This window comes from Carlito syrichta, unplaced genomic scaffold (genome assembly GCF_000164805.1).
Source record: "Carlito syrichta isolate Samal-C Ts95f unplaced genomic scaffold, Tarsius_syrichta-2.0.1 Scaffold304656, whole genome shotgun sequence".
NCBI classification, from domain to species: Eukaryota; Metazoa; Chordata; class Mammalia; order Primates; family Tarsiidae; genus Carlito; species Carlito syrichta.
The window spans coordinates 115151-141617 of record NW_007248752.1 but is presented as its reverse complement, the minus strand read 5'-3'; the positions used below and the strand labels follow the sequence as shown (position 1 = coordinate 141617).

At 42.2% G+C, this 26467-nt stretch overlaps 1 protein-coding gene across 4 annotated transcripts in view; it reads right to left on the bottom strand.

Annotated features, from left to right (window-relative positions):
• Nucleotides 1-2708: 2708 nt before the first annotated feature.
• Nucleotides 2709-26467, bottom strand: part of CBX5 (chromobox 5) — a 38645-nt gene continuing 14886 nt past the window's right edge. The window contains exons 1-5 of one of the 4 annotated variants that reach the window (XM_021713656.1): nt 18673-18750; nt 16365-16543; nt 9259-9445; nt 5556-5656; nt 3159-4038 (exon numbers count right to left, since the gene is read on the bottom strand). In XM_021713656.1, coding sequence (XP_021569331.1) covers nt 3888-4038; nt 5556-5656; nt 9259-9445; nt 16365-16501 — 576 coding nt within the window. In that variant the 5' untranslated portion in view covers nt 16502-16543; nt 18673-18750 and the 3' untranslated portion in view covers nt 3159-3887. Of the gene's footprint in view, nt 4039-5555; nt 5657-9258; nt 9446-16364; nt 16544-18430; nt 18751-26467 lie in introns of those variants that run through there. The other 3 variants (XM_021713657.1, XM_021713658.1, XM_008060589.1) reach the window with 3 other exon arrangements.

The following is a 26467-nucleotide window of genomic DNA, read 5'->3' as shown; positions in this document are numbered from 1 at the left end:
GCATGAAATAACACACAGGCTCCAGACCTTTCCTCTTTGCTTTGCCACAGGCATGCTTGGTGGTCTGACTACAAAGGTGCAACCCTCAACACTCTAATTTTTGCTCTAAAAATCTCAACCAAGTCGGGCTCGGTGGCTTAGCCTGTAATCCCGCGCCTTTGGGAGGCTGAGGTGAGTGGATTGCCTGAGCCCGTGGGTTCGAGACCCGCCTGGGGAACTTGGCGAGACCTCATCTCTACAATAAATCAAAAAATAAGCCGGGCACGGTAGTGTGCGCCTGTAGTTCCAGCTACTTGGAAGGCTGAGGCGGAAGGATCGCCAGAGCCCAGCAGGTCGAGGCTGCAGTGGCCGGGAGCGGCCATTGCACTCCAGTCTGGGCGACAGAGTGAGACTCCACCTCAAAAAAAAAAAAAAATCTCAACCAAAAGGATGGGGTCATGGGTGCAAAATGAGCTTTTCCTTTAGCCTAACTTATGAAAAAGCTTCCTCATTTCAAACCTAATGGGGTTCTCATACCATTGCAAAGTAGTATTTTATACCCTCAAACTCAAGCCATAAAGGTAGAGACAACTGCTTCCCCAGCCCAAACACAAACCCCTCTGATCCCTCACCGTACCTTAGGCAAGCTGGGCTAAACCACAGAGCCAACAAAACCTCAAGACGAACATCCCCCAAACCCTCCCCTGTGCCCTGGCCCACACATAAGAACAGACTGCAGGGTGGCTACAAAACAGGAGTGAAGAATGAGAAATGCCTGAGCAGCTGGGAGAGGACCAGCCTTTCATCAACAACGAAAAGCAGTATGCAGTAGACCGGGGATAGCCAAGGCCATCTCAACTTCTCCAAGTGTCAGGAGCACCAAGGGTCCAGATGCCCCCTAGAGCAGACATAAACGGAACTGTTATGTGACAGAGAAAAAGACAATATGGTCCTCCTTAGGGGCACTTCCATTTTCAACTTTCCCAACAGTTGATCCTGAGGGTCATCTACCCCCTGACCCCGTCCCCAGCTGGGGGTTCAGAAGAGCTGCTAAGCTGGCCTTGGTAGACTCCTGGGCAAGCCCTGCTAAAAGCTATAGAAAGGGAAATCATTTAATGCCGATTATGGGAAGCAACTCAGCATTAGAAAGCTGTTTTGAAAAATGACTAAACTCAGGGAAAATACACTTTGAGCACCAGAGACCCAGGCACTCAAGAGTGCTTGGCCCATAGCTATTAACTCTCTGAAGGGGAGAAAGCTCCACAGAACAAATTTCTGTTTGAGGTTGCAACTCTCCTGGGGCAAGGACAGCTAGTCAGCACTGACCAATGCTGAAGACAGGCATCCATTTCCTTCAGGAGAGGCTGAATTAGCACTGGCCTCTGGTTCTCCACACTCTTTGAGAACCGCCTGTAGCAGGCAGGGAGAGAACACAAGTTATGGCAGTGCAAGACCGAGATTCAATAAGCTGGACAGAAAAAGGCGGAGTGAAGAGTATTAATGGTGTGGTAAGTAGATGATACTGGGGTTGTTTTGGTAAAAAAAAAAAAAAAAAATCAGATTTTGATGAATGTTTTAAATATTACCTATAACCACAGTAAGCACTTGTCCCAGGTCTCTCAGGACAAATCACAGTACCAAGTACTGTGTTCTTCGTTCACGTGCTAGACTTTTGGTCTTAGAAATACGGTCACTGCAGTTTGCATGCTCATTGTTATTGGGAGGCATCTGCTGGCTACTTAGGAGGCTGTCATTTTCTCCAGGTGCAAATCGAGAGACCCAGATCACCTCTTTAGGAGCACTGACCTATTTTTTGTCCCGTTCTTGTCTCTCCTAACTGATATCCTTGGCTACCTATATGACAAATCTGTTTCCTGACCATCCTTTCTTTTAGATGCTCATCAGATTAACTACAAACAATAGTTAATTACCCAGCTCTTGATTTAGGCTTTAATTCCTTCAGAGAGCAAAAAAACATGGAAACAAAGCTCCCACCCACTTGAGGTATGGGTTAGGCGCTCTCCTCCAATCACATTACTATTCAGAAGGATTTTCCTAGCTGACTTAAACCAAAAGCTTTATTGTTCCAGTCTGTCATGTCACTGTAGCAACAGCTGTCTTCTCAATTGTGCAGTACAATTTTTGACATAATTTCTATAAGCACATAGGATTCAATCAGCAGCTGAGCAGGGAAGCAATGTTAACAAATGCTATGAATGGGTATATGATTTGCATATTATTTGGCTCATCTGTGGACTAGAGCAATCTATCCACTCCCTTCATCGCTCTGAATAATCTAGAAATGGTTGAATGCTCCTGGCCAGACAGCTCTATGTTTTAAAAATCAAAAGCAAAAAAAGCAGCCTCATGGCCAGTGAATTCTAGAATTAAGGCTATTTCAAGCATTTATTCTTATCTCCTCAGCTTTGGGGCTGGGATAAGGATGCTCAAAACCCTGCAATTTCCTTACTTGTAGTCCTGATTCTCTAGCCCTCCTCAACTGCAAGAAGAAAAAGATAAAGAGAAGCAGGGCATTTCTTGGGGGACAAAGACAGAAGGAAATGATCAGAAAAACCTCTCAATATAACGACAGAGCACAAAGAAACCAAAAGGAAAACATTTTGCTGAGTAGGGAGAGAAGGTTGTGTCAACATGCCAATACCAGAGCCTGTTACTTTTTGAGGTGGTAGTCTCTGATGAAAATGCATTTTTAGAAATAACAACTAAAAGTTTGAAGGTGGAAAAAAGGGCAGAGCATTAATACCATGGAGACTCTTGATGGTAAATCTAGGAGTCAAGAAAGCAGGAGACTTATGACTATAACTGCTATGCATACTGAAAATTTACACTGTGGCCAACGGCTCACCTCCAAAAATTCCCCACTGAAAATAATGGCATGGAAGGGAAACTTGGGTCCACTGAGAAGTGAGGGTCAGGTTTGAAGCCTCTTTGGTAACAGGAATGCTTTGGGAGGCCACAAAAGTTGGCAGGGTTGGAGGGTGCCTAGCACCTTGGCACAAGCAAGCACCAGGCAATCACTCACACCTACATAAATATACAGTCTAAATGTGAGGAGGAAAGAAAGAACACATACATACCATATGTGATAATCAAGACAACTGTATCCTACCCTACCCCATCATTCTCATGTACTACAGCTAAAAATCTCCACAGTTAACAATCGTGTCATTTTAGGATAAATTGACACCACCTTGCATTGCTAAGCAGGCATTGCTAAGAACCAGGCCAACTGTCCTGGGACTAAAAAGAGTGCCTTGACAAATTTCAGTGTGAAATTTCAAGTCCTCCAAAGGACGGAATTATTCTGGAAGGATGTAAGGAGGAACAGCACAGGGTGGCCCAGCATACCACACCAGAAACCCTGTTTTCTCCTGGGTAGAGCTGAATGAGCTTGGGAAAGCCTTGACAGGCAGGCAGTTGCTACTGGCTTTTTAAAAGATGGGCAACATCCTTTCCATCCCAACATGTCAAAACAAAGGCCAGCTGGTCATCAACATGTTCTAAGAACATAAGCAAGAAACCAAAATTCACATCATTGTAACAAAATCCCCCAATCTAAAAAGCGACCAACCCTGAAAAGATCAAGACTCTAAGTTAAAACTCATCTTGAGGTCACAGGGGAGCAGAAGGAAGAGATCAGGGCAAAGGAAAAAACTGTGGGAATTACACAGTATGTAAATGCCTGATCTTCACAGAGACACTTATCATGAATCAGACCATCAGTTATGTTACAAGAGAACCAATACCAACATTTCTCCTGTGGAGCACAGTGATAAGCACATTTTTTATGGATGTGTTTAGGATAGAAAGGGGTGGGTAAAAGGGAGAGGAGGCAGGGAGGCGAATGTATTATATACAAAGAGAAATCACAAAGACCACCCCCTCCTTTAGCTCTTTGCTGTTTCTTTCTCTTTGTTTTCCGCATCCTCAGGATATGCATGCCACGTCAGTCTCTCTTCATAAAATGCTATCACAATTTGCGGACATTTCACATTTGCTTCTTTTGCAAGAACCAGGTCTGCTTCATCTGTGTCTTTCCTGGAAAGAAAGAATATGAGATTTAAAAGGAGACAAGCGTGAAACAATCTTCCACACATAGATTTATGCCATTATATGGATTTAACTGACTTGATTTTCTCGTTGTCTTAATTTCTAGGTGAAAAGGACCCAAACAGTCAATATTTTAAGGAGAAATTTAAGTAAATGAATTAGTGAATAACTACTATATCATATAGAAACAGATGCTTGCAGCTAGAACTTAGATGTGAAACATGGTAGACTCAGTTAAAAAGACTAAATCATAAATTATATTAATTCTGCTTCCATAATTTTTATTTGTGAATGAGCATGTGAATGAACCCAATCAAACCTAAATTCAGCTCTATTAACTACACATAAATCAATTCAACCTCAGGATCATCTAAATAAAGGGGTTCCTCCTCAGTTTGTGGCCTTTTAAATACTAATTACCCTTTCGGTCAGAACTGTAGATTGGAACAAAAGAAAACAAAAATTTAGCTGCAAGTTTCAAGTACCCAAGTTACACAGCCACTAATACCAAGTACAACAACAACAAAAATCTAGCAACAGGGTTCCTTAACTATGATTTCAAATCAAGAAAAAAATAATTAATTAAAAACTTCCTCAGATATGGACAAAGATAACTGCCACCTTTTCTAGAAAGCTGAGTGGTTTAATTTGGAGGTAAGTATTATTGGTGAGAAGAGAGAGAAAACACACAGCTTAGAGCTGACAGTCAAATTTAGACAATGGTGGAAAAAGCTAATTACAATGTGAATGTAAATCCTAAGTAACACATATTGCTGAGTAGGAAAAAGCAGTCAATACAGCTTCTTCTGACAGAGTACAGTGGTTCATCAAACATAGACTTATGGGTAATTTGCCAACAGCATTCTGATAGAATAAAATATGATTACACAACTTGTAATTAGCTTCCTTAGTGACACTGTAGCACAAACCCTCTGTGTATCACAAGCCCAAAATACTTGGAAGCAGAGAGGCAGTGAGGGCCACACCATAAATCATCCTGCTTTTGAGAAACCAAATTGAGGAGTACTTGGCTTTCATCTAAGACCCATTCTCTCTACCAGATGAGATAACCTGTGCTTTGGCCAATATTAGCATTAATGCTTTCTGTTGAGATGATCTGTCCCTTTTTGACATTACTCAGTGGTCTTGGCCCTCAATGACGGCAGAAAGTCTCACTCAATTCCTGTCACAGCCTTACAGTCAAAAACTTGAACCTTCCGGTCACAGCCTTACAGTCAAAAATGGTTAGGGTCATGTTTATATGTTCGTTACCTTTTTTCTGACATATGGGCTACTATAATGTGGTTTAGTTTCAAAGCTTGAAATGTCTTAAATCCATTCTAAACGATAATTCCCATTTAATATCGATAATTGGTATCAGTTAAGGACCTTTGATTTCAAAATTCTTAGTTTTGAAATTCTCAAGTCTTGCTACCCTATCTTCCATACAATTCAAGTCACTGGCTAAGAGACACAATTGTAAAGTGAGGCCCAATCTTGCTCACCATTTCATTAAGAACATTAAATCACCACAGGAATCTGTTGCCCCAATGATCTTTTCTGGTTCCAGTCCTCTCTCAAAGCCCCGAGCGATATCATTGCTCTGCTATAAATAGAAGATGAAGACAGGTTACAGCTTGTAGAAAGAGTAAAGAAAGTCCTGTTTCTAGGCTCAACAAAGCACAATATAAGTTAATATCACCTGATACCATTTCTGTCACCACTTCAGAAAAATTCTTTGAACTTAAGAAATATAACATATGCCAGGCACGATAGCTCAAGCCTGTAATCCCAGCACTCTGGGAGGCCAAGGCGAGAGGATTGCCTGAGTCCAGGGGTTTGAATCCAGCCTGGGCAACTTGGTGAGACCTCATCTCTACAATAAATAAAAAAATTAGCCAGGCAAGGTGGCGCAGTGGTGCAGAAGGCCAAGCTTGATTGCCTGAGCTGCGGTGACTGTGAGCATGCCATTGCACTCTAGCCTGGGTGACAGAGTGAGACTCCAACTCAAAAAATAAAAAAATAAAAAGTAAATAACACAATACTAGGTCAGTTAGTGACAGTGATTCTGAGAGATATTTTTGCAAGGTTGCTCCTTCTGGAATTCCTTCAAAAGATTGGAAGTGAACCCTAAAACTCTTTAATACCCTGTAATATTCTGGAGTCACCACCAAGGAATTCCTTTAATCCCACTCACCCTGAATCTCTTTAATATTAAAAATAAGCTTCTGAAATGATAAAGAAGTCCATGTTTACCCTAACTAATCCTTCTTTTGTTTTATAAACTTCACATATACCATCTCTCTCAATCTTCATCTTTTTTAGACTTACTGGTTAGACCCTAACACTAACCAGCAATTTTAATACACTTCATAGTCATCTACATGTATGAAAGAACAGAGGTAAGATCATAAAAGACCAAGTTAAAAAGCAAATTTCAGAGATCCCCAACACCAATGTCTGTGCAGTTGGCTGGGGAGGAGGCTCTGGTCCGTACCCATCTCCTCTGGATGTGGATAAGCTGTTAGCATTAGAAGGCAGAACAGGACTGTGATTAAAAAAACCCCAACTGGCAGCTCATGAGTATTGAAACCTGGTCTAAAGGCAATCATACAATCTAGACAAGGAGTACAAGGTCTGATTCTGGTAATGAAACTGGTAAGAACAAAAACGTAAAATTTTATACAAACTAGGTAATTTTAAAAAACTTTACTATGGAAGATAATACAGGCTTCTCTAGTGGCAACACAACAAAAGATTTAGAGACTACCCAAATGAATGAAATCTCTGGTGTCTGATTTTCATAATGAAATCTCTTTGATCTGCTATTCACCTTGCTTTCCCTGAGAGATACAAAGCATTCAGGGTCCAGGTGGCCCCCAAAGATATCAAAACCCACAATAGAAAGGAAATTCCATGCATGGATCAAGGGGAGACACTGACTTTTAAAATCATGGCCTCTTTTGGGGGTGCTTAAGGGAAAGAAGTTCCCAGATGTGCACACAGCTGCTCACAGCTGGAACGCTGGCACATGTACTGAGTTGTAAATCATAGCTGGCGGCTGAAAACAGTTTGCTATATGGGGAAGGGAGGGGGGATGAATGGAAGAAAAATGTTCAAGCTGCTGAAAAGGAGTCGAGGCGAGGAAAATTCTAAAATCATCATCACACAGGCAGTAATCTTAAATCAGGCATAATGCCGACTAACAAATTTCTTCAACAGTGATCTAAAGAAAGAAACACAATCCCCTCCTGTACCTTTAGAACAGACAATCACCTATCTTCCCAGCTGCCTACCTGACGGCAGCCAGTACTGCTGAGAATGCTATCAGGGGCCCCAGATGAACACTGTAAGGGACGTGTGGGGGTTGTTTTCAAGGACGGCAGCTCAGAACCTGGCCTAGGATCACAACTCTCTGCACTGGCCAGTGGCTCTAAGCCAGATTATTCAGAATGCTCCTTTTTAAAAGGGCAGAAACCCCAGATTGTAGAAATACACACTTTCTGTCACAAATGGCTAGTAAGAAGTCTTATGCGGCTTTGTTTTTGTTCTGTTCACTTGGTTAGAAAATGTATCAAATGACAAAAGCCAGCATACAAAAGACTAATAAAAAAGGAAAAATAAAACCAAGTCCCAGCTTCTTTAAGAAGGGAAAGCAGTCAGGTGTGGTGGTACAGCCTATAATCTCAGCATTCTGGGAGGCAGAGGCGAGAGGATTGCCTGAGTCCAGGGGTTCATGACTAGCCTGGGCGAACTGACAAGATCTCGTCTCTACAACAAATAAAAAAATAAGCCGGGTGTGGTGGTGTGTGTCTGTGATTCCAGCTCCTTGAAAGGCTGAAGCAGAAGAATCGCCTGAGCCCAGCGGTTCAAGGCTGTGGTGGTTGTTGCATTCCAGCCTGGACAACAGTCAGAGTCAGACTCTGACTCAAAAAAACAAAAAGGAAAAGCATTTTCAGATCTTTTATTAGTTTATTAATAAAGTATATCATCATGAGATACAGACATCACCAGGATAGGATAGTTTTTAAATATAAGCTCATATAAAATAGAATTAATCAGGGAAACAAATAAGGAGACAGACATAAACAGAGGGGCCATGTTTATTTGCAGCCTCCAATCTTGCACTCCTATTTCAATTCTTTTTGCAAAGATGGTTTCCTCTTTTCTTTCCCATGAAGCCCAGAAATTACCTGTATAAGCCTTTCTAAAAACAGATGCCTGGGTCCAACCCATAGAAATTCTAATTAGACTGGTCTGGGGTGCATCTTGGGCACTTGATATTTTTTTTAAGGAACCCAACCCCAAGGTGATGCTAATGTGTAAGGGCTGAGAACCAATGTTCTAGAAAGATGGATATCCAACTAGAATGAAGATAAACAGGGATGTTTGTGGCAGTGATGTTGGAAGATTCAGAAGTGGACTTATGCTTTTATTTTATTAAACTTTAAGTACATGATACATCCTTCAACACAAAAGTCTCCATAACCTTGACATAAATGAAAGGAACAGAAGCTGGGGGTGGAATGTGTGTTTTTGCATTCACATGCAGATGGAAAAGATATAGATGAATAACGAGAGAGGCAGTATCAGTGCTTATGCCAGTTACCTGAGAGCTAAAGACCAGAAGGATTAAAGCAACCGAACTGAACCAAAATTTCATAAAAACACATTTCTCAAACTGAATAAAAAGATTCAAAATATGAAAACTAATTTCTTATTTGAAGTATGTAGAATTGGATCAAAGAATATAAATGCCATTGAACTGGACGCTTTTAAATGATTAATTATACCATATGTGAATTTAACTTCAATTAAAAAAAAATAAAGGGTTGAAAATAAGTGCTATTACTGGAACAGGAGAAAAATGGAAATGAAGTAGCAAACATTTAAAAGCCCTTTGCTATCATTAAAAAACTCACCAAAGACCTCTTCTCCCTACAATAACTAAATTTGTGGTTTAATGTTTTACAAAGGTTTAATTTTGCCACGTTAAATTCAGTGACCACAAATTACACTCCTCACTCAGCCAGGAGGGGGCGCTGTAGTTAATCTACGCAACTCCCTGGAAACTCTTTTGTTCAACAATTTACCATGTAGGTGCATTCTTAGATGGAGAATAATAAAAACACGGCGCTTTTTTTTTTTTTTTTTTTTTAATTTAACGGCAAAAGAATACTTTGTGGGGAAAAGGTAAAGGAAGCTTACCTCTCTCTTTTTTTTGGACTTGATATCATCAGCACTGTTTGAGAAATTGGATTTCCTTTTGTTACTTTCTGACTTCTCCCTGGGTTTGTTATTTTCACCCTCCTTCATCTTCTTATACTTTTTCATAAACTCAGAAATTAGCTCAGGGCAATCCAAGTTTTTCTCAGGTTCCCAAGTATTGTGTTCCCTGGGCAAGAAGAATGGAGAAAAAAAGAAAAGAATGAGAAAAAAAATCTCATGTCCCATTTTAAAGAAGACATCTAGACAGAAAGGATAAAAACCTTATTCTTAAAGGAGATAACAAATTTGACCTGAGATTTCTACCCAAGAAAAATTTTAAAACTGGCTCATACAAAGATTTATACACAACGGTTCACAGCAGCATTTATTTTTATCTTTTGTACCCTCGCTAAGTTGCCAGGCTAGTCATGAACTCCTCCTGGCCTCAAGCAATCCCCCTGCTGAGGCCTCTCTGCACCCGGCCCTACAGCATATTAATAGCTAAAACCAGAAAACAAATTCAATATGCATCAACTGGTGAACCTATAAACAAAATGTGGTATATCCATACAATGGAATACTATTCAACAAAAAGAAACAAAATACTAATGTATGCTACAACTTGGAAGAATCTCAACAACATTATACTAAGTGAAAGAAACCAGACACAAGAGATTCCATTTATAAGAAATGTATAGGAAAGACAAATTTTAGTGAGACAGAAAGCAGATCAGTGGCTGCCTGGGGCTAGGTGGAAGTTGGAATAAACTACAAATGGGCTCAAGAGAATTTTGGGAATGTAGGAATGAAGACACAATTCTATAAATTTACTAAAAAAGTCACTGAAATATACATTTTCAATTTTATGGTATCCAAATTATACCTTAAAAAAGCTATTTAAAAACCTAAATTTGAATTCTAGCTTATAAGCTGCAAAATAGCATGATTTCATAGATATAATCCTCTGTGACACTCCTGAAGAGTGGACAGCCTAATAAATCATAACCCCCAGTTGATACTATCTTAAATATGTTGCTCATGTTTTCAAAAAATGTCAACAAATATTACCAGATTGGAAATAGTTATTTAGAAAAGGGCAAATGGGCTAACATTATTATAATAATGGAAAACTAGAAGAAGAAAACTCAGAAGCGGGATTTAGAATGCATTAATTCAAGTGCTCTGAACTCAAGTCTACTGTCACTAGGTCATCAGCATATATTTATTATACAATACAATATATGAAGTGATCCTCCTACCTCAGCCTCCCGAGTCACTGGGATTACAGGCATGAGCCACCGTGCCCAATTTTTATTTTAATAAACAGGCCAGGCACGGTGGCTCACGCCTATAATTCCAGCACTTTGGGAGGTGGAAGCGAGAGGACTGCCTGAGCTCAAGGGTTTGAGACCAGCCTGGGCAACTTGGCAAAACCTCATCTCTACAACAAATCAAAAAAATTAGCTGGGCACAGTGGCACATGCCTGTAGTACCAGCTACTTGGAAGTCTGAGGTGGAAGGATAGCCTAAGCCCAGTGGGTTGAGGCTGTGGTGACTGTGAGCATGCCACTGCACTCCAGCCTGGGTGACAGAATAAGAATGACTTAAAAGAATCCAAAAGAGCCGGGCTCGGTGGCTCAGCCTGTAATCCCAACACTTTGGGAGGCTGAGGTACTGGATTGCCTGAGCCCGCGGGTTCGAGACCCGTCTGGGCAACTTGGAGAGACCTCATCTCTACAATAAGTCAAAAATTAGCCGGGCGTGGTAGCATGCGCCTGTAGTTCCAGCTACTTGGAAGGCTGAGGCGGAAGGATCGCTGGAGCCCAGCCAGGTTGAGGCTGCGGTGATCAGGAGCGGCCACTGCACTGCAGTCTGGGCGACAGAGTGAGACTCCAACTCAAAAAAAAAAAAAGAATCCAAAAGAAAAAAAACCAGGCTGGGTGTGATGGTTCATGTCAATAATTCCAGCATTTCGGAGACCAAGGTAGAAAAGGATCACTTGAGGCCAAGAGTTTGAGACCAACCTGGGGAACAGAGTGAGACTCCCACCTCTAATAAATAAATAAATAAACAAAATTAGCCAGGCATGGTAATATGTACCTATAGTCCCAGCTACTGAGGAGGCTGAATCAGGACAAGCACTTGATCCCAGGAGATCGAGACTGCAGTGAGCCATCATCATGCCACTACACACCACCCTAAGCGACAGAGCGAGACCCTGTCTCCAATATAAAATAAATAAATATGAGTAACTGTGTCTCACTAAACTTAGATTAGGAAAGTCCTATAACGAGAAACATAAATAATCAATATTCTCAAAGTTGTTCTCTATATTCCCAGCACGGAGCTTAGGAAACCAAAACCAACAATCACATCATAAGTTTAAGGAATCAAAGCAAGAAATACATGAAAAACTTGACCAGGGATCCTCTTCACACTCCTTAGCCAAGGACAAAGCTTCTTCTGACTATATGGTAAGGACTAACTTATATTAAGATACATTGCTTTGCTAAGCTATGGTGTGGCCATGTGCTCTTTTGAGCTATGGCCTGGCCATATTTTCTTTAGCTTTAGTCCCCTTCCTTACCTTGGGGAGGTGAATCTTCTCTCCCTCTCTAATTTTCTTTCTAAATAAACTATATTCTATAATCTTAAAAAGAAAAAAGATACATGTACAAATACAGAAGCAGCTTCTACCACTCTTCAGTTGACTTGGGAAAATTTTTTTTAAGTTTATGCACTACTCATTTAAGATATTTATTTTGTTTTAAAAATAAAGTATTTTGGCTGGATGCAGCAGCTTACACCTGTAATCCCAGCACTTTGGGAGGCTGAGGCAGGAGGACTGCTTGAATGAATCTAGGAGTTTGAAACCAGGCTTCATAGTGAGACCTCATCTCTACAAAGAGTCAAAAAATAAGCTGGGCATGGTGGCATATACCTGTAGTCCCAGCTGCTCAGGTGGTTGAGGTTGAAGGATTGCCTGAGCTCAGAAGGGTGAGATATAATTGTGCCACTGCATTCCAGCCTGGGAGAAAAAGTGAGATCCTGGCTTAAAAAACACACACACACAAAAAGGATCTTTTTTTTTTTTTTTTGAGTTGGGGTCTCACTTTGTCACCCTGCTGGACTCAGGTGAGCCTTCCACCTCAGCCTTCCAAGTAGCTGGAACTATCGCTACCACGTCCAGCTTATTTTTTGATTTTTTGTAGAGACAAGGTCTCACCAAGCTGCCCAGGCTGATCTCAAACCCCTGAACTCAGGCAATCCTCTCACATCGGCCTCCCAAAGTGCTGAGATTACAGGCTGAGTCAGCGCGCCCAGCAGAGGTATCTTTCTTTAGATGGTAATGATGACTTGAAAACATGCCATAATAACCTGATTCAAATAAGGAAACAGAATGATGAAAAAATCTGAGCTATTTACTCTAGACTCACACGACTTTCTACAAATGGAATGTAAGAATGAGACAAAATGTATTTCTAAATCATTGGAGCCAATACTGAAAAGCCTCTCCTTTATATCCCTTCTCTCAGCAGAAAAAAATTCCTCATCCAGTTACTTTCCCCAAAACCCACAGACAATATAGTTCATATAGTTTCTATCTCAGAGAAAAAGACACTAAAACGAAGAGGTGTGCCAACATTCTTAACACAAGCCAAGCAGACTTGGGGGCTGGGGAGAGTCTCTGCTGACAGCAAAAGTCAGTCCTATCTTGAGATGGTCCCCTTTCCTCCATTCTGGCAATGCTGCTTCTACTCCAACCAGTCTTCACCCAAAAGTCAGTAAGGGATAATTTGAAAAAGCCTGGGTTTTAGGGCCAGAGAAACTGGATACTGGATCCTTGTTCCAGCAGCTACAAGTTATGTGATCTTCAGCAAATAACCTCACTAATTTCCTCATCTATAAAGTGGAAATACATCTAAATGCTTTTATGAGAATTAAAGAAAACACAAGAGGTAGATCTAAACACTGCTTAGCACATAGCAGGTACTTAGTTGTAGAAAATGGTGAGGTGCACAAAATTTGTTCCAGTCTTTTATGAAATCCTGAGCATTTCTGACAAGGTAAGGACAAACACTTAATTTGTTTACCCTAAACCTTATCTTTACCCTTTTACTTATGATAAGGTACCAGTAATGACAGATAGTTTCAAGTACCTTTCAAATAGCCAAGTATTTCCAGTGGTGATTCAATGGGCCCAATAAATACCCTCCAAACCTTTAGGTGTTACTTTAATTCCTACTTAGAGCGCCTCAGGGGTCTCTCAGACTCAATGGTTCTTATCTCTAGTGGAAGCTGATATCACTTCTCTAGAAATATGGCAGGCATATTTCTGTTGTGGTACCCACATTTAGCACTCAAAACCCACATTGACTGTTATGCTACCCACATTTAGCACTCGGGGTGCTAGAGTTGTTAAGCCTCTGCAATGCGTGAACCTTCCACCTTAAAAAGGTAGTAGCACTCGAGATGAGAAATCTTGATTCATATATCAATAACTTTCCATGTGTTATGAAAGCTCCTGACCTACTCCTTTGTCCAAAGGTATTGGCAAAATATTGGCTATTTTAGTATATTTAGGATCTACACCATAGAGCTGCGCTGTCCAATATGGTAACCACCAGTCACATATAGCTAATGAGCACTTGAAATGTGGCTACTTACCACTGCACTCCAGTCTGGGGGAAAGAGTGAGACTCTAACTCAAAAAAAAAAAAAAAATGTGGTTAATGTGGGCCGGGCGTAATCCCAGCACTTTAGCAGGCTGAGGTGAGAGGAATGCCTGAGTCCAGGGGTTCAAGACCAGTCTGGGCAACTTGGTGAGACCCCGCCTCTACAATAAATAAAAAAATTAGCCAGGTATGGTGGTGCACGCCTGTAGTTCCAGCTACTTGGAATGCCGAGGCAGAAGGATCTCCTGAGCCCAGCAGGACAAGGCTGCAGTGGCCATGAGTGTGACACTGCCCTCTAGCCTGGGCGAATGAGACTCTAACACACAATAAAAGAAATGTCGCTACTATGAACTGAGATGTGCTATAAAAGGTAAAACAGACCCTCAATTTTGAAGTTTTAGCATAAAAACAGTAAAATATCTCATTAACAATTTTTATATTGATCAACGTTGAAACAGTATTTTTGACATATTAAATAAAATATATTATTAAAGTTAATTTCACTTTTCTTTAATGTGGCCACTAGAAAATGTAATATTGCATCATTATATTTGTACTGGACAGCACTGCACTAAGGAGCCTCAATCCGTTCCTATCAATTTATCACTGGGGTTCTGAGGAATCTATTCTTTGTTATCAGGAATCCTGGAAAGATAATTCATCAGAAATTGAGGCAGAATGCTTAATGATTACATGGCCTCGTGTATTTCCTCTACAAGCTACCTCTCTATCCTTCAATATGTGTCTAGCACCATTTATTCCAAAGGAAATAATAATCTACTTTAGCATTTCAGCATAAAGCCAGTTACTGCCTAACAGACTCTAGTCAACACCTCAGTATATCCTTCAAGTTCATCAATTTAAAGAGATAGATGGATAGATTATATTAAAATGTTAAGTATAGAAACTAGATGGTGTGTACCTGAGTGTTTGCTCTAAATTTTTTCACCTCAATTCTATGTTTGAAGTTTAAGGCCAGGCTCGGTGGCTCAGCCTGTAATCCCACCACTTTGGGAGGCTGAGGTGAGCAGATTGCCCAGTGGGTTTGAGACCAGCCCAGGAAACCTAGTGAGACCTTGTCTCTACAAAAAATAAAAAATTATCAGGGTGTGGTAGTGCACGCCTATAGTTCCAGTTACTTAGAAGACTGAGGCAGAAGAATTGCCGGAGCCCAGCAGGTTGACATTGGAGTGTGCCACTGCACTCCAGCCTGGGCGACAAAGTGAGACTCCAACTCAAAAAAAAAAAAAAAAAAGCCAGGTGCAGTGGCTCATGCCTGTAAACTTAGCATCTTGAGAAGCTGAGGCGGGAGAGTTACTTGAACCTAGGAGTTCAAGACTAGCCTAGGCAACACAGAAAAACCCCACTTCTACAAAAAAAAAAAGGAAAAAGAAAAGAAAAATAGCCAGAATGGTGGTACATGCCTATAGTCCCAGCTACTCAGGAAGCTGAGTTGGAAAGATCATCTGAGTATAGATCGAGACTTCAGTGAGTTGTGATTGGACAACTGTACTCCAGCCTCAGTGACAAAAAGATCTCGACTCAAAAAATAAATAAAACAAAATGTTGGAAAATAAATGAGGCTTCAGATTTAAGTCTCTAAGATGGGTGTTTCATCCTGGGGCACTCTTGAGAACCAATTTTGGAGAACTAGGGGCTCTGGGATCAACCTCTTTCCTTTATATTATTTTGCTAAAATGTATACATTTTAGCTTGGCTATATCCAAAAAAATAGTGACAATACAGGCTGAACATGGTGGCTCATGCCTGTAATCCCAGCATTTGGGGAGACCGAGGCAGGAAGGTGGCTTGAGCCCACCCTATGCAACATATCAAGACTGTCTCAAAAAAAAAAAAAGGAAAGCCAGACATGAGTGCATGCCTGTAGTGCCAGCTGCTCGGGAAGCTAAGGAGGAGGCTCACATGAGCCCAGGAGTTTAAGGCTGCAGTGAGATGTGACTGTGCCACTGCACTACAGCTTGGGTGACAGACCCTGTCTCCAAAAAAAAAAAAAAAAGTTAAAATTAATACTAGAGATACCTACACTGAGCTTATGTCAGGCTCTGTATATCCACCCAACAACCCTACGATGAGTACCACTTCTTTTCCTTATTTTACTAAGGAGAAAAAAAAGATTAAAGATATCAGCCAAGGCCATGCAGCTTGTATCATAAGTGGCAGAGCAAGAATTCAGGCCCAGGCCTTCTGCTTCTGAGTCTATGGCTCCTAACCAATTCGCTACACTGCCTCTCAAAAACAGTATCATCAGAACATTGGTTCCACAAAAGAGGGGACTTTATTTGGTTTATTGCTGTGTCTTCTGACCCTTAGGAAAGAAGGGGAAAGACAAAGACAAAGACGGTGGTGGTTCAAACTGAACCAAAGGTGTCTGCACCTGAAGAATCCTGAAGCCTGAAAAAAGGCACTTACTCAGAAAAGCCTTTCCACTTCAGTAGATATTCCACTTGCCCCTTAACCACGCGCCTGTCTAGCACCTTCTCCACAACGTACTCCTCCTCATCCTCTGAAGAAGAACTGTCAGCTGTCCGCTTGGTTTTCTTTCCCATGTCGCACACTGTCCCACCTGAAGGACTAAGGCTACCGGGTGCCTGCAAATGGAAGGACACACGGTTAGAATCCACGGGAGTGAAAAAACTTTATCTCTTGATGGGATGAAGGGGTAGAACACAGTCGCCATGTGCTCTACTCTTGGGTCTTGAGTTGTCCCACAGACCTACAAACGAGTCCTAAGAATTTAATTAAAAAACCAGCTGGGCTCCGGTGGCTCAGCCTGTAATCCCGCCCCTTTGGGAGGCTGAGGTGAGTGGATTGCCTGAGCCCCGCGGGTTCGAGACCCGCCTGGGCAGTGAGACCTCATCTCTACAATAAATCAAAAACTCAGCCGGGCGTGGTAGCGCATGCCTGTAATTCTGGCTACTCGGAAGGCTGAGGCGGAAGGATCGCCGGAGCCCAGCAGGTCAAGGCTGCGGTGACTGGGAGAGGCCACTGCACTCCAGTCTGGGCGACAGAGTGAGACTCCAACTCAAAAAAAAAAAAACAAAAAACTGGCCAACCCTCACGTCCCCAACAACTTTTTCTACGGCTAGAGACCAAAAGTATTATATGGCACAATTGACTAATTTCTCTAATTTCAGATTACAAAAGACAAGTAGTGTAGTATGTTATTCCTGGCTATATTTGTAACTGTTTATAAGCCAGGAATTCAAATAGAAACGTGGAAAACCTTCAGTTAAATGAAGCAAGACAGAATTAAAATCTTTCCTTCCAAGGTGAATAAGGTTCTTTATAAAAATGAGAAAAGCCACTAAAATATCATTTTCTCTGTTCTGAGCATCTTGACCATCTCTTAGCAGCACAAAACAGGCCTACTAGGCATCTTTCACCACATTTTCAGTGACTCGGTACATTTCCCTTAAACAGATCGGGCTTGTCCCTTAGAGCATCCATCAGCTCACAAAAGCAAAGCTGACACCTCAAGCACACTAAGTCTCCTTTCTAGCCAGCTTATTTGGGGAGGGGAGGGAGGCAAAGAGGAGAAAAAATTTTTAGTCCTAAAATTCAAAATTAGTCATTGGATTTTTCAGTAATTCCCAAGGCGCAACTAACCCACATAGTCAAGGAGGTACCTCTCCTCTTAAATGAAGTTGACTCTAGGCCAAAGGAAGAGGAGGAGGAAGAAATCTGGCTCCAGACTCAGCATCAACATGAAGCCTCCTCAAAACACAGAGGAGCCATTCATGGGCCCAAGGAAAGCTGAAGCAAGGCAACACAAATGGAAATTGAGTTAAGCTCAGAAATATGCACACCAGGGGATACTCAACTGAGAATCTCGTTTTTTAAAAGTCCCATATTGTTGTTACCATAATCATTTTTAAGAATTCTTCCTTAACCATGTTAAATGGTGCCTACAGTCTGGATTACAGAGTAGCAGGAATTGTTTTCTTAGCTGAACTCCATTTTTAAATTTCTGTACTTTTTAAAGATGTTCTTCAGTACTCTCTAAATATTTCCATCCTGATCAGAAAACTGCTCCTAGGAAAAGGGAAGGCCACCACTAATCTCAGAATTATGTTTAAGTCACATTAAAAAGTTGCATTTATCAGTTCACTTCAAATTAGCAAAATTTTAAAATTACGATGTATAATTGGGAACTGTAAAAATTATTACAATATATAGTTGGAAACCGTATCTCCAGAACTTACTAGCAGTAGGTCTGTCCACCTAAAAAACTGCCTATAACCATTACTGACCTATAATAAAAGTATGTCTTCATTAAATACTTTATTTGGAAGAGGGGACAATGGGAGAATGAAGGTAGGGTTTTTAAAAATAATTTCCCCATGAATTTAGAAGAGTCCTAAGCGTCAAGAAAATATAGCTGATTTGGTTTATTTAACATAAAAACTGCCTCCGACCTCACCAGAGACAGGAAATGTCATATTCCAGGGAGAGTACCCCACCCCACCCCCACTCACCTTGGAATTTCCGGGAGCTGAGCAGTTTAGGTCAGAGCGCTGGGGTTAAAACCAGCCCCATGTTGGATGCACGCAGTTAAGCATTGTGGCTATGGCCTCCCCTGCCTCACCAGGAAAAACAAGGATTTACATGTGTTCTTCAGTTTGAGGGACGGAAAAGGAAAATCTCCTTCATGAAATACCTTCATGCATAAGAGGAACCCCAAAGGGTGAAGGTGAATGGGGTTCCCTTCTTTACCTACCGGATCGCCCCAGTTCTTTCTTTCCCTCTGGGCTAACAGGAGGGGCCTCCCCTCCCAGGTCTGGGGCTTGGCGGGCTGGCAGCTCCCCCGCCCCCACCCAGCTGCCTGGGCGCCACTGCGCAGCTGTCCCAGTCCGTTGCCATGGCAACTGGCAGCCGTACTACACGAAGGGGGGAGGCAAATGGAAAAGTTAAAAGGCTTAACTTTCCTTTTCAGGGAAGACTGGGTGGAGAAGTTGGAAGGTATCTCCCTTGGCCTCGAGGCTAAGGCGTCCAGAGCGCGAGGGAATTCACTCTTGGGCTTTAAATCCAAAATTTATGCTTATTCCTCTAAGGGCACGGTGAATTAATCAATAGCATTTTAAGATCATCTAACAAGATTACAGTTCAACTGGAGGGGGGAGGGGAAGGCTCGCTACCTCTACAACAGGATCAGTGCAAACCACCCTCCCCTAATCCAGCCTACCAGCAGCACTCTGGACGAGGCCTTTTCTACCATCTGTCACTGAACAGTTAATTAAAATTACTTGAGGGGAAAAATAACAGGAAAGGGGGGAGGGGAAGCATTTTAAAGGTACTATACACTTTCTCTTCTTTGGATTACTAGATACAGAAATGGAATCCAGAGACTTGAAGCAACTAAAAGACCCTTTCAACTTAAAGTATAGGTGGGGGAAAAAAAATTAATCCCTAACAAGTTAAAAAAAAAAAAAAAGGAGGGGAGAGCAGCTTAGTTTGCAGACTAATAATAATTCTGTGAAGGGATACAGAGGAAAGAATGAGAGCAACACTAATATTTTGGTGAAGACTTTCAGAAAAAGAAACGTGAATTCAATGAAGAAAAGGACAAAAATGGTTGTTTAATTCAAACCACTTCTCAGTTGTTCTTCTAATGCTATGAAACAGATTTTTTTCTAAATTATTCATCACCTGATTATCACTAATACACAACTCCCTATTATCAACAGGCACTAATACTTGAGAAAAGGAGAACTGAGATAAAGAAAATACATACTTAGAGACTTTGAATTCCATAAATGTCCCTCTCCTGGCTCTGAAACCCCACTCTGCTTCACAGCGATGGGAATTTCGAGCCAGAGGTTGCTGCCATAGGAGAGGAAAGAAGAGTGACAGACAGTCAAAAGCAAAGAACCCAGCTAGGCATGGTGGCTCACACCTGTAATCTGAGCACTTTGGGAGGCTGAGGCGAGAGAATGCCCTGAGTCCAGGGATTCGAGATCAGCCTGGGCAACTTAGCGAGAACTTGTCTCTACAGTAAATAAAAAAAATTAACCAGGTATGGTGGCACCTGTGGTTCCAACTACTTGGAAGGCTGAGGTGGAAGGATTGCCTGAACCCAGCAGGTCAAGGCTGCAATGGTCATGAGCATGCTACTTCACTCTAGTCTGAGTGACAGAGTGAGACTCCTACTCAAAAAAGCAAAAAGCAAAGAACCCAATGGGAAAAAAAGCAGAGAATGGTGAGTATTTTGGCTGCCAAATAGAGAAACAATAGGATATAAGAGCAAAGCAGACATTTTTAATTTACAGCAGATTTTCTCAAGTTTGATTCGCCAGGAAACCTCTGAGTAAAAACTATCTTTTCCTTTTTTTTTTTTAGTAGGAGTCTCACTCTGTCACCCAGGCTGGGCACTCTCACGGTCATCGCAGCCTCAACCTGCTGGGCTCAGGTGATCCTTCCAACTTAGCCTTCCAAGTGACTGGAACTACAGGCGCATGCCACTATGCCCAGCTTATTTATTTATTTATTGTAGAAAGGAGGTCTCGCCAAGTTGCCCAGGCTGGTCTCTTGGACTCAGGCAATTCTCTCACCTCCACCTCCCAAAGTGCTGGGATTACAGGCGTGAGTCACCATACCTACTCTTTTTGTTTTGTTTTGTTTTAAACTTTTCATAATTAAGGGATATGAAAACAATGCCAAGCTGGGCTCGGTGGCTCAGCCTGTAATCCTGCGCCTTGGGAGGCTGAGGCGGGAGGATTGCCGGAGCCCAGCAGGTCGAGGTTGCGGTGGCCGGGAGCGGCCACTGCACTCCAGTCTGGGTGACAGAGTGAGACTCCAACTCAAAAAAAAAAAAAAGAAAACAATGCCAAAGACATTTAAACAGTATACTGATTTTGTAATTAACTTGCCATGTATAATCTTGAGTAAATAAATTTTAGATCTCACCCTGGCATCATAAAAACAGGCCAAATAAATCCCCACTGTCTATCTCCTAGGGAAAGAGTGAGTTTATGCTGAAACCAAAGAGCTACTGAGCCCCCCAAAGAACCTTCTGTAAAAATACGTCAGGCCTGAATACAACTGAGGAAAGATATATGTGACCTTCTACATTCCTCAGTCAGTAAACCATATCACATGTAGTAACTCCTGCCGCTCAACATGTTAGCAGATAGCAGGAAAGGGAGAACCAGTGATCTGATATCCAGGTGGTGGAAAACTAAAAAGCCTTCAGAGAACAGGATAGGCATGTTCTCTCTGAGAGATAAAATACTTATTCCTGACCGGGCGTGGTAGCTCAAGCCTGTAACCCTAGCACTTTGGGAGGCTGAGGTGAAAGGATTGCCTGAGCCTATGGTTGGAGAACAGCCTGGGCAAATGGGCAAGACATCACCCCTACAATAAATCAAAAAAATTAGCCGGGTGTGGTAGCACACACTTGTAGTTCTGGCTACTTGGAAGGCTGAGGTGGAAGGATCACCTGAGCCCAGCAGGTCAACGCTGGGGCGGCCTTGAGTGTGCCACTGCACTCCAGCCTGGGTGACGGGGTGAGACAACTCAAAAAAAAAAAAAAAACTTATTCCTTAAAACTCAGAAAAAAGTCAGGCACAGTGGCTCATGCATGTAATCTCAGCACTTTGGGAGGTAAAGGCGAGTTCAGGGGTTTGAAACCAGCCTGGGCAACTTGCCAAGACCTCATTTGCGACTACAGTAAATCAAAATTAATGGAGCATGGTGGCATGCACCTGTGGTTCCAGCTACTTGGAAGGCTGAGGAGGAAGGATCGTCTGAGCCCAGCAGGTTGAGGCTGCAGTGGCTGTGAGCGTGCCACTGTACTCCAGCCTTGAACGACAGAGTGAGACTCCTACTCAAAAAACAAACACAAACTAAGAAAAACATTGACAAAGCAAGAATGAAAAGACTGGTTGGTTACAGTGGCTCACATCTGTAATCCCAGAGCTTTGGGAGGCTGAGGTAGGAGGATAACTTGAGGCCAGAACCAGACCAGCCTGACAACAATAGGGATACCTTGTCTCTACCAAAAAGAAAAAAAAAATTGCTGGGCATAGTGGCACACACCTATAGTTCTAGCTCCTTGGGAGGCTGAGGTGACAGGATCACTTGAGCCCAGGAGTTCAAGGTTACGGGGAGCTGTGATCACACCAGCTTGGGTGACAGAGTGAAATTCTGTCTCTTAAAAGAAAAGACTAATAATAATCCTGTGAAGGGATAAAGAGGAAAGAACGACAGCAACACTAATATTTTGGTGAGCCCTTTCAGAAAAAGAAATGTGAATTGAATGAAGAGACAAAAATATTCTGGTGTCCACCTTTCCCCTTAAAACATCAGTAAATAAAAAGTCACATCAATTCCCTCCTTCCCAACCTTAAGAACTGCCTAAAGGCCACATGGGCTGAAGTCCTTTCCTCTTTGGGAAATGGGTTTTGTAACAGCTGACAAATCGAATTGGGCCTGATGCCAGGAGTCAGAGTCCAACCATAATATTCTTTAAAGAATGGCATGCAATTGTCTTGTAAATCTCCTGGACAGTCACAGATCAGAAGCTGGCAAGGATGACGACATAGTTCTGATGGAATGTGTCTTATCTTAACCTTGAAGTTACAGATCTGCTCAGGAGCAGCAGTGAGAAATGAGAAATGCACTCAGACATCGGAGGGGACATAATTCTCTTTTAGACAGTGTGACCCAGTGTATTAGGGTCAAATGAAACACAAAGCCAGACGAACAATTTAAGGGCTAGAGCCTGGACCAGATAAACCATCAAGACTGCTGGTTCACGCCAAGATTGGGAGGAGGGAGTGTCCCAGTATGAGAAATGAGGCATGGCTGGCAGAATGATAGAGTGATTAGGTAGAATCCTGATACCATGACAGAGGAAGAGAGGATGAGCTCTGAGCGCAACCTTATCCTGTGGAAATCTCCATGTGAAGGGGTCAGCCACCTCTCAAGTTTCTAGAGTCTTTTTGGTGTAGCAGCTCTCAGCCCCCTCTTGAATATAGATCAGAATTATCTGGCAAAGGTATCAATAACTATAGATAGAGTACAGGGACTAAAGCCCAAAATGACAGGAGAAAAGCAGATCCCAACAACCCTTTATGTCAACAGAGCAAATCCGCCATATAGGCCTCTGAATGCTAGGAAAACACCTAAACCAGGGACCTGGTGAGAAGACGGCCTGGGAAAAACATCAAAGAACATTGCTGTCAGGCAGTGAAGACCTACATTCCAAGCTGCTAACAGGGGACTCATTTAACACAAGATTCTTCCCCCAAAAGGGGGTGGGGGAAGAAGCAGGAGATAACAATTACAGAGGGCACTATAAAAAAACTGGGGTGACAGAGAGCAACAGAAGTAACAGTTAGCTCCTGACATTAACCCTTCAGCCCCGGAGCCATGCACACAGGGTCCCTGGCATCTGCTCTGTCTAGTTCAAGCTCTGCTTGAGGCCCTCCAGTCACTGTTTTCCATTTGTTTTGTTTTGTTTTTTGAGCTGGAGTCTCACTCTGTCGTCCTGGTTGGTTGGAGGGTAGTGGCACAGTCATGGCTCATCTCAGGCTCGACCTCCAGAGCTCAGGCAATCGTTTCACCTCGGCCTCCAGGGGTGTGCTGTCATGCCTGGCAATTTTTAAAAATTTTTTTGGAGAAACAAAGTCTCACTATGTTGCCCAGGCTGGTCTCGAACTTCTGGGCTCAAGCAATCCTCTAACCTTGGCCTCCCAGAGTGCTGTGATAAGTGTGAGTCATTGTGCCCAGCCCAGTCACTAATGCCAGCTAACCTGGTAGCGTTTCTTAGATCCTGGTGTACACATTTTATGTACATCACCACTTATAAGCAAAAGCTTATATAACATAAGTCTAGGTCTTTCTCTAACCTTTCTTATTGCTTAAAAAGAATGAAAACCAACTGAGAAGCTGCCTCACTGAACTACTCATTGAATAATTTGGAGGTAGTGATCAGACCCAACATCAAGATGCATAATCAATAAGCTCTCTCTTCCTTTTAGAGTTTCAGTGTAAATTCTGTAAGCCCACTAAGTAGACAAAATTCTTCAGAAAGTAAGCCAGGGTTAAGGAGCAGGGAAGAGAGAGGGCCATGGCAAAGTTCCCTATCACATGAATTAATTAAATATGCCAATGATGAGTGGCTGCACTTGGCCCAGACTTGTGAAATTCCCATTTCTTTCCTAAGGCCCTTGGGGAAAGACAGTGGCTTAGGTGAAGATTAAACTGTCAGCAACAGCACTGTCTTCAAGGCATTCTCTACATAGCAGTATTGCAGCAAATAAAGCAGATGAAAACAAACCACATTTACAGAACCATTTTAATCTGCTCCGTGTTCTTTGCTCTTTATGGACCTTGAAGTACTGATGGTCCCAGGTATGTCACACGAACCACATAAAACTAAAATACCCTCCATAAAGATGTTTTCTTGCAGTGGATTTATGATTTCCAAAGTATTAGCCATGTGGCTTTTTAACAAAAACACAGCATAGAGATGCACATTACAGCTGTCCTGGCTGTCTTGGGTTTTGTTAAATGGGCTGATAACTATCACTCCACCTCCACCAAAAGCCCATGAGCACCCAATTCAAGAGGAGTTAAAAGCTTTTTATATGTCTATTTAAGAGACTGGATTAGGAAAGAGTTGAGAAGGAAGATTAACTGTGGTTGTTAACACCCCTATCATTAACAAGCCACATATAGACAATACAAACTTTATTAATAGAAGGGAGTGTGGAGAGGAAACATTCTCCATTGGCCAGCAGCTCCAGTTCATGATCCTTTAAAAATCAGGCCAAGGCACTGCTTCAGGCAGCCAAAGAGCTATTCTGGAGCAAAGTATCCTGTTGTTGATTATCCAAGCCTCCTGCTACATTGAGCAAAGGTCTTTTTTTTTTTTTTTTGAGATGGGGTCTCATTCTGTCACCTAGGCTGAAGTATAGTAGCATGGATCATGGTTCACTGCACTCACAACCTCCTGGGTCAGGCGATACTTCTGCCTCAGCATCCTGAGTAGGGACTACAGGTGTGCACCACGACACCTGGATAATATTTTGATTTTTTTGTAGAGACGAGGTCTCTCTGTTACCCAGCCTAGTCTTGAACTCCTGAGCTCAAGTAATTCACCCGCCTTTGCCTCCCAAAGTGCTGGACTTACAGGTGTGAACCACTGCGCCTGGCCCCTTTTGTTCTTTTCGATAGATACTTATACCTTATAAGTAGAGATAGAGGCTTTGCCCTATAATTCCACTTGGCTGTACATCCCCTAAGCTCTGACCATCATTATATTGTAAATTAATGTGAACAAGACTTAATTCTCAGAACTGCTTGAAGTTATCAGTCTGGTAAACTGGTATATTTAGCAGCAACACACATTTTTGATATCTCATAATTTTATATGGGATTTATCTTTTACCTCTTATTAAATTTTATTTAATTTCTTTTCTCATGTGTCAGTATTCTTTTTTTCTTTTTCTTTCTGAGTAGGAGTCTCACTCTGTCGCCCAGGCTGGAGTGCATGCTTACTTATGGCCACCACAGCCTCAACCTGCTGAGCTCAGGTGATCCTCCTGCCTCAGCCTTCCAACAGCTAGAACCACCGGCGTGCACCATCACACTCGGCTAATTTTTTGATTTATTGTAGAGACGAAGTCTCGCCAAGTTTCCCAGACTGGCCTCAAACCCCTAGGCTCAAGCAATCCTCTCACCTCCCCCTACCAAAGCGCTGGGATTACAGGCGTGGGCCACCGCGCGCGACCAGTTTTCTTTAGTTTTAAATTAGGGCACACCTAAATCCACCACTGGACAAGAGGTTAAATATCCAGTTGTTCCAAGATTTATGAGAAAGTAGAACTTGGCACCACTATAGGAAAATGTCTACCAGATGGTACTTTCCAACAGCTCCACTCTTGGAATGTGCTGAACTCATCTCAAGGCATCACACTCTCAGGTGGGTGTTAATCTCACACCCCACTCCTCTCTTAATTCAATGTGATGAAACATCAACTTGTAGACATCGTCACCGTTCACAAAGAACCTGGCTATTTCATCATATATAAATCTTAAGAAAAATAGGTAACAGTAACATTTGAGTAGATTACCATGAATCCTAGATTTTTTTTTTTTTTTGAGTTGAAGTCTCTGTTGCCCAGGCTGAAGTGCAGTGGCACCATCACAGCCTACTGCATGCAGCCTTGACCTCCTGGGCTCAGAAGATCCTTCTACCTCAGCCTCCCGAGTAGGTGGGGCTACAGGCACATGCCACTATGCCTGTCTAATTTTTGTTTGTGTGTTATTGTAGAGATGAGGTCTCTCTATGTTTGGCTGGGGTCTCAAACTCCTGGGCTCAAGCAATCCTCCTGCCTTGACCTCCCAAAGTACTGGGATTACAGGCATGAGCCACTGCGCCCAGCGGAATCTTAAATTTATATACATACATACATTTTCCCAAACATCAGCCATAGTATATATATATATATATATTTTTTTTTTTTTTTTTTTTTTTTGAGTTGGAATCTCACTCTGTCTCCCAAACT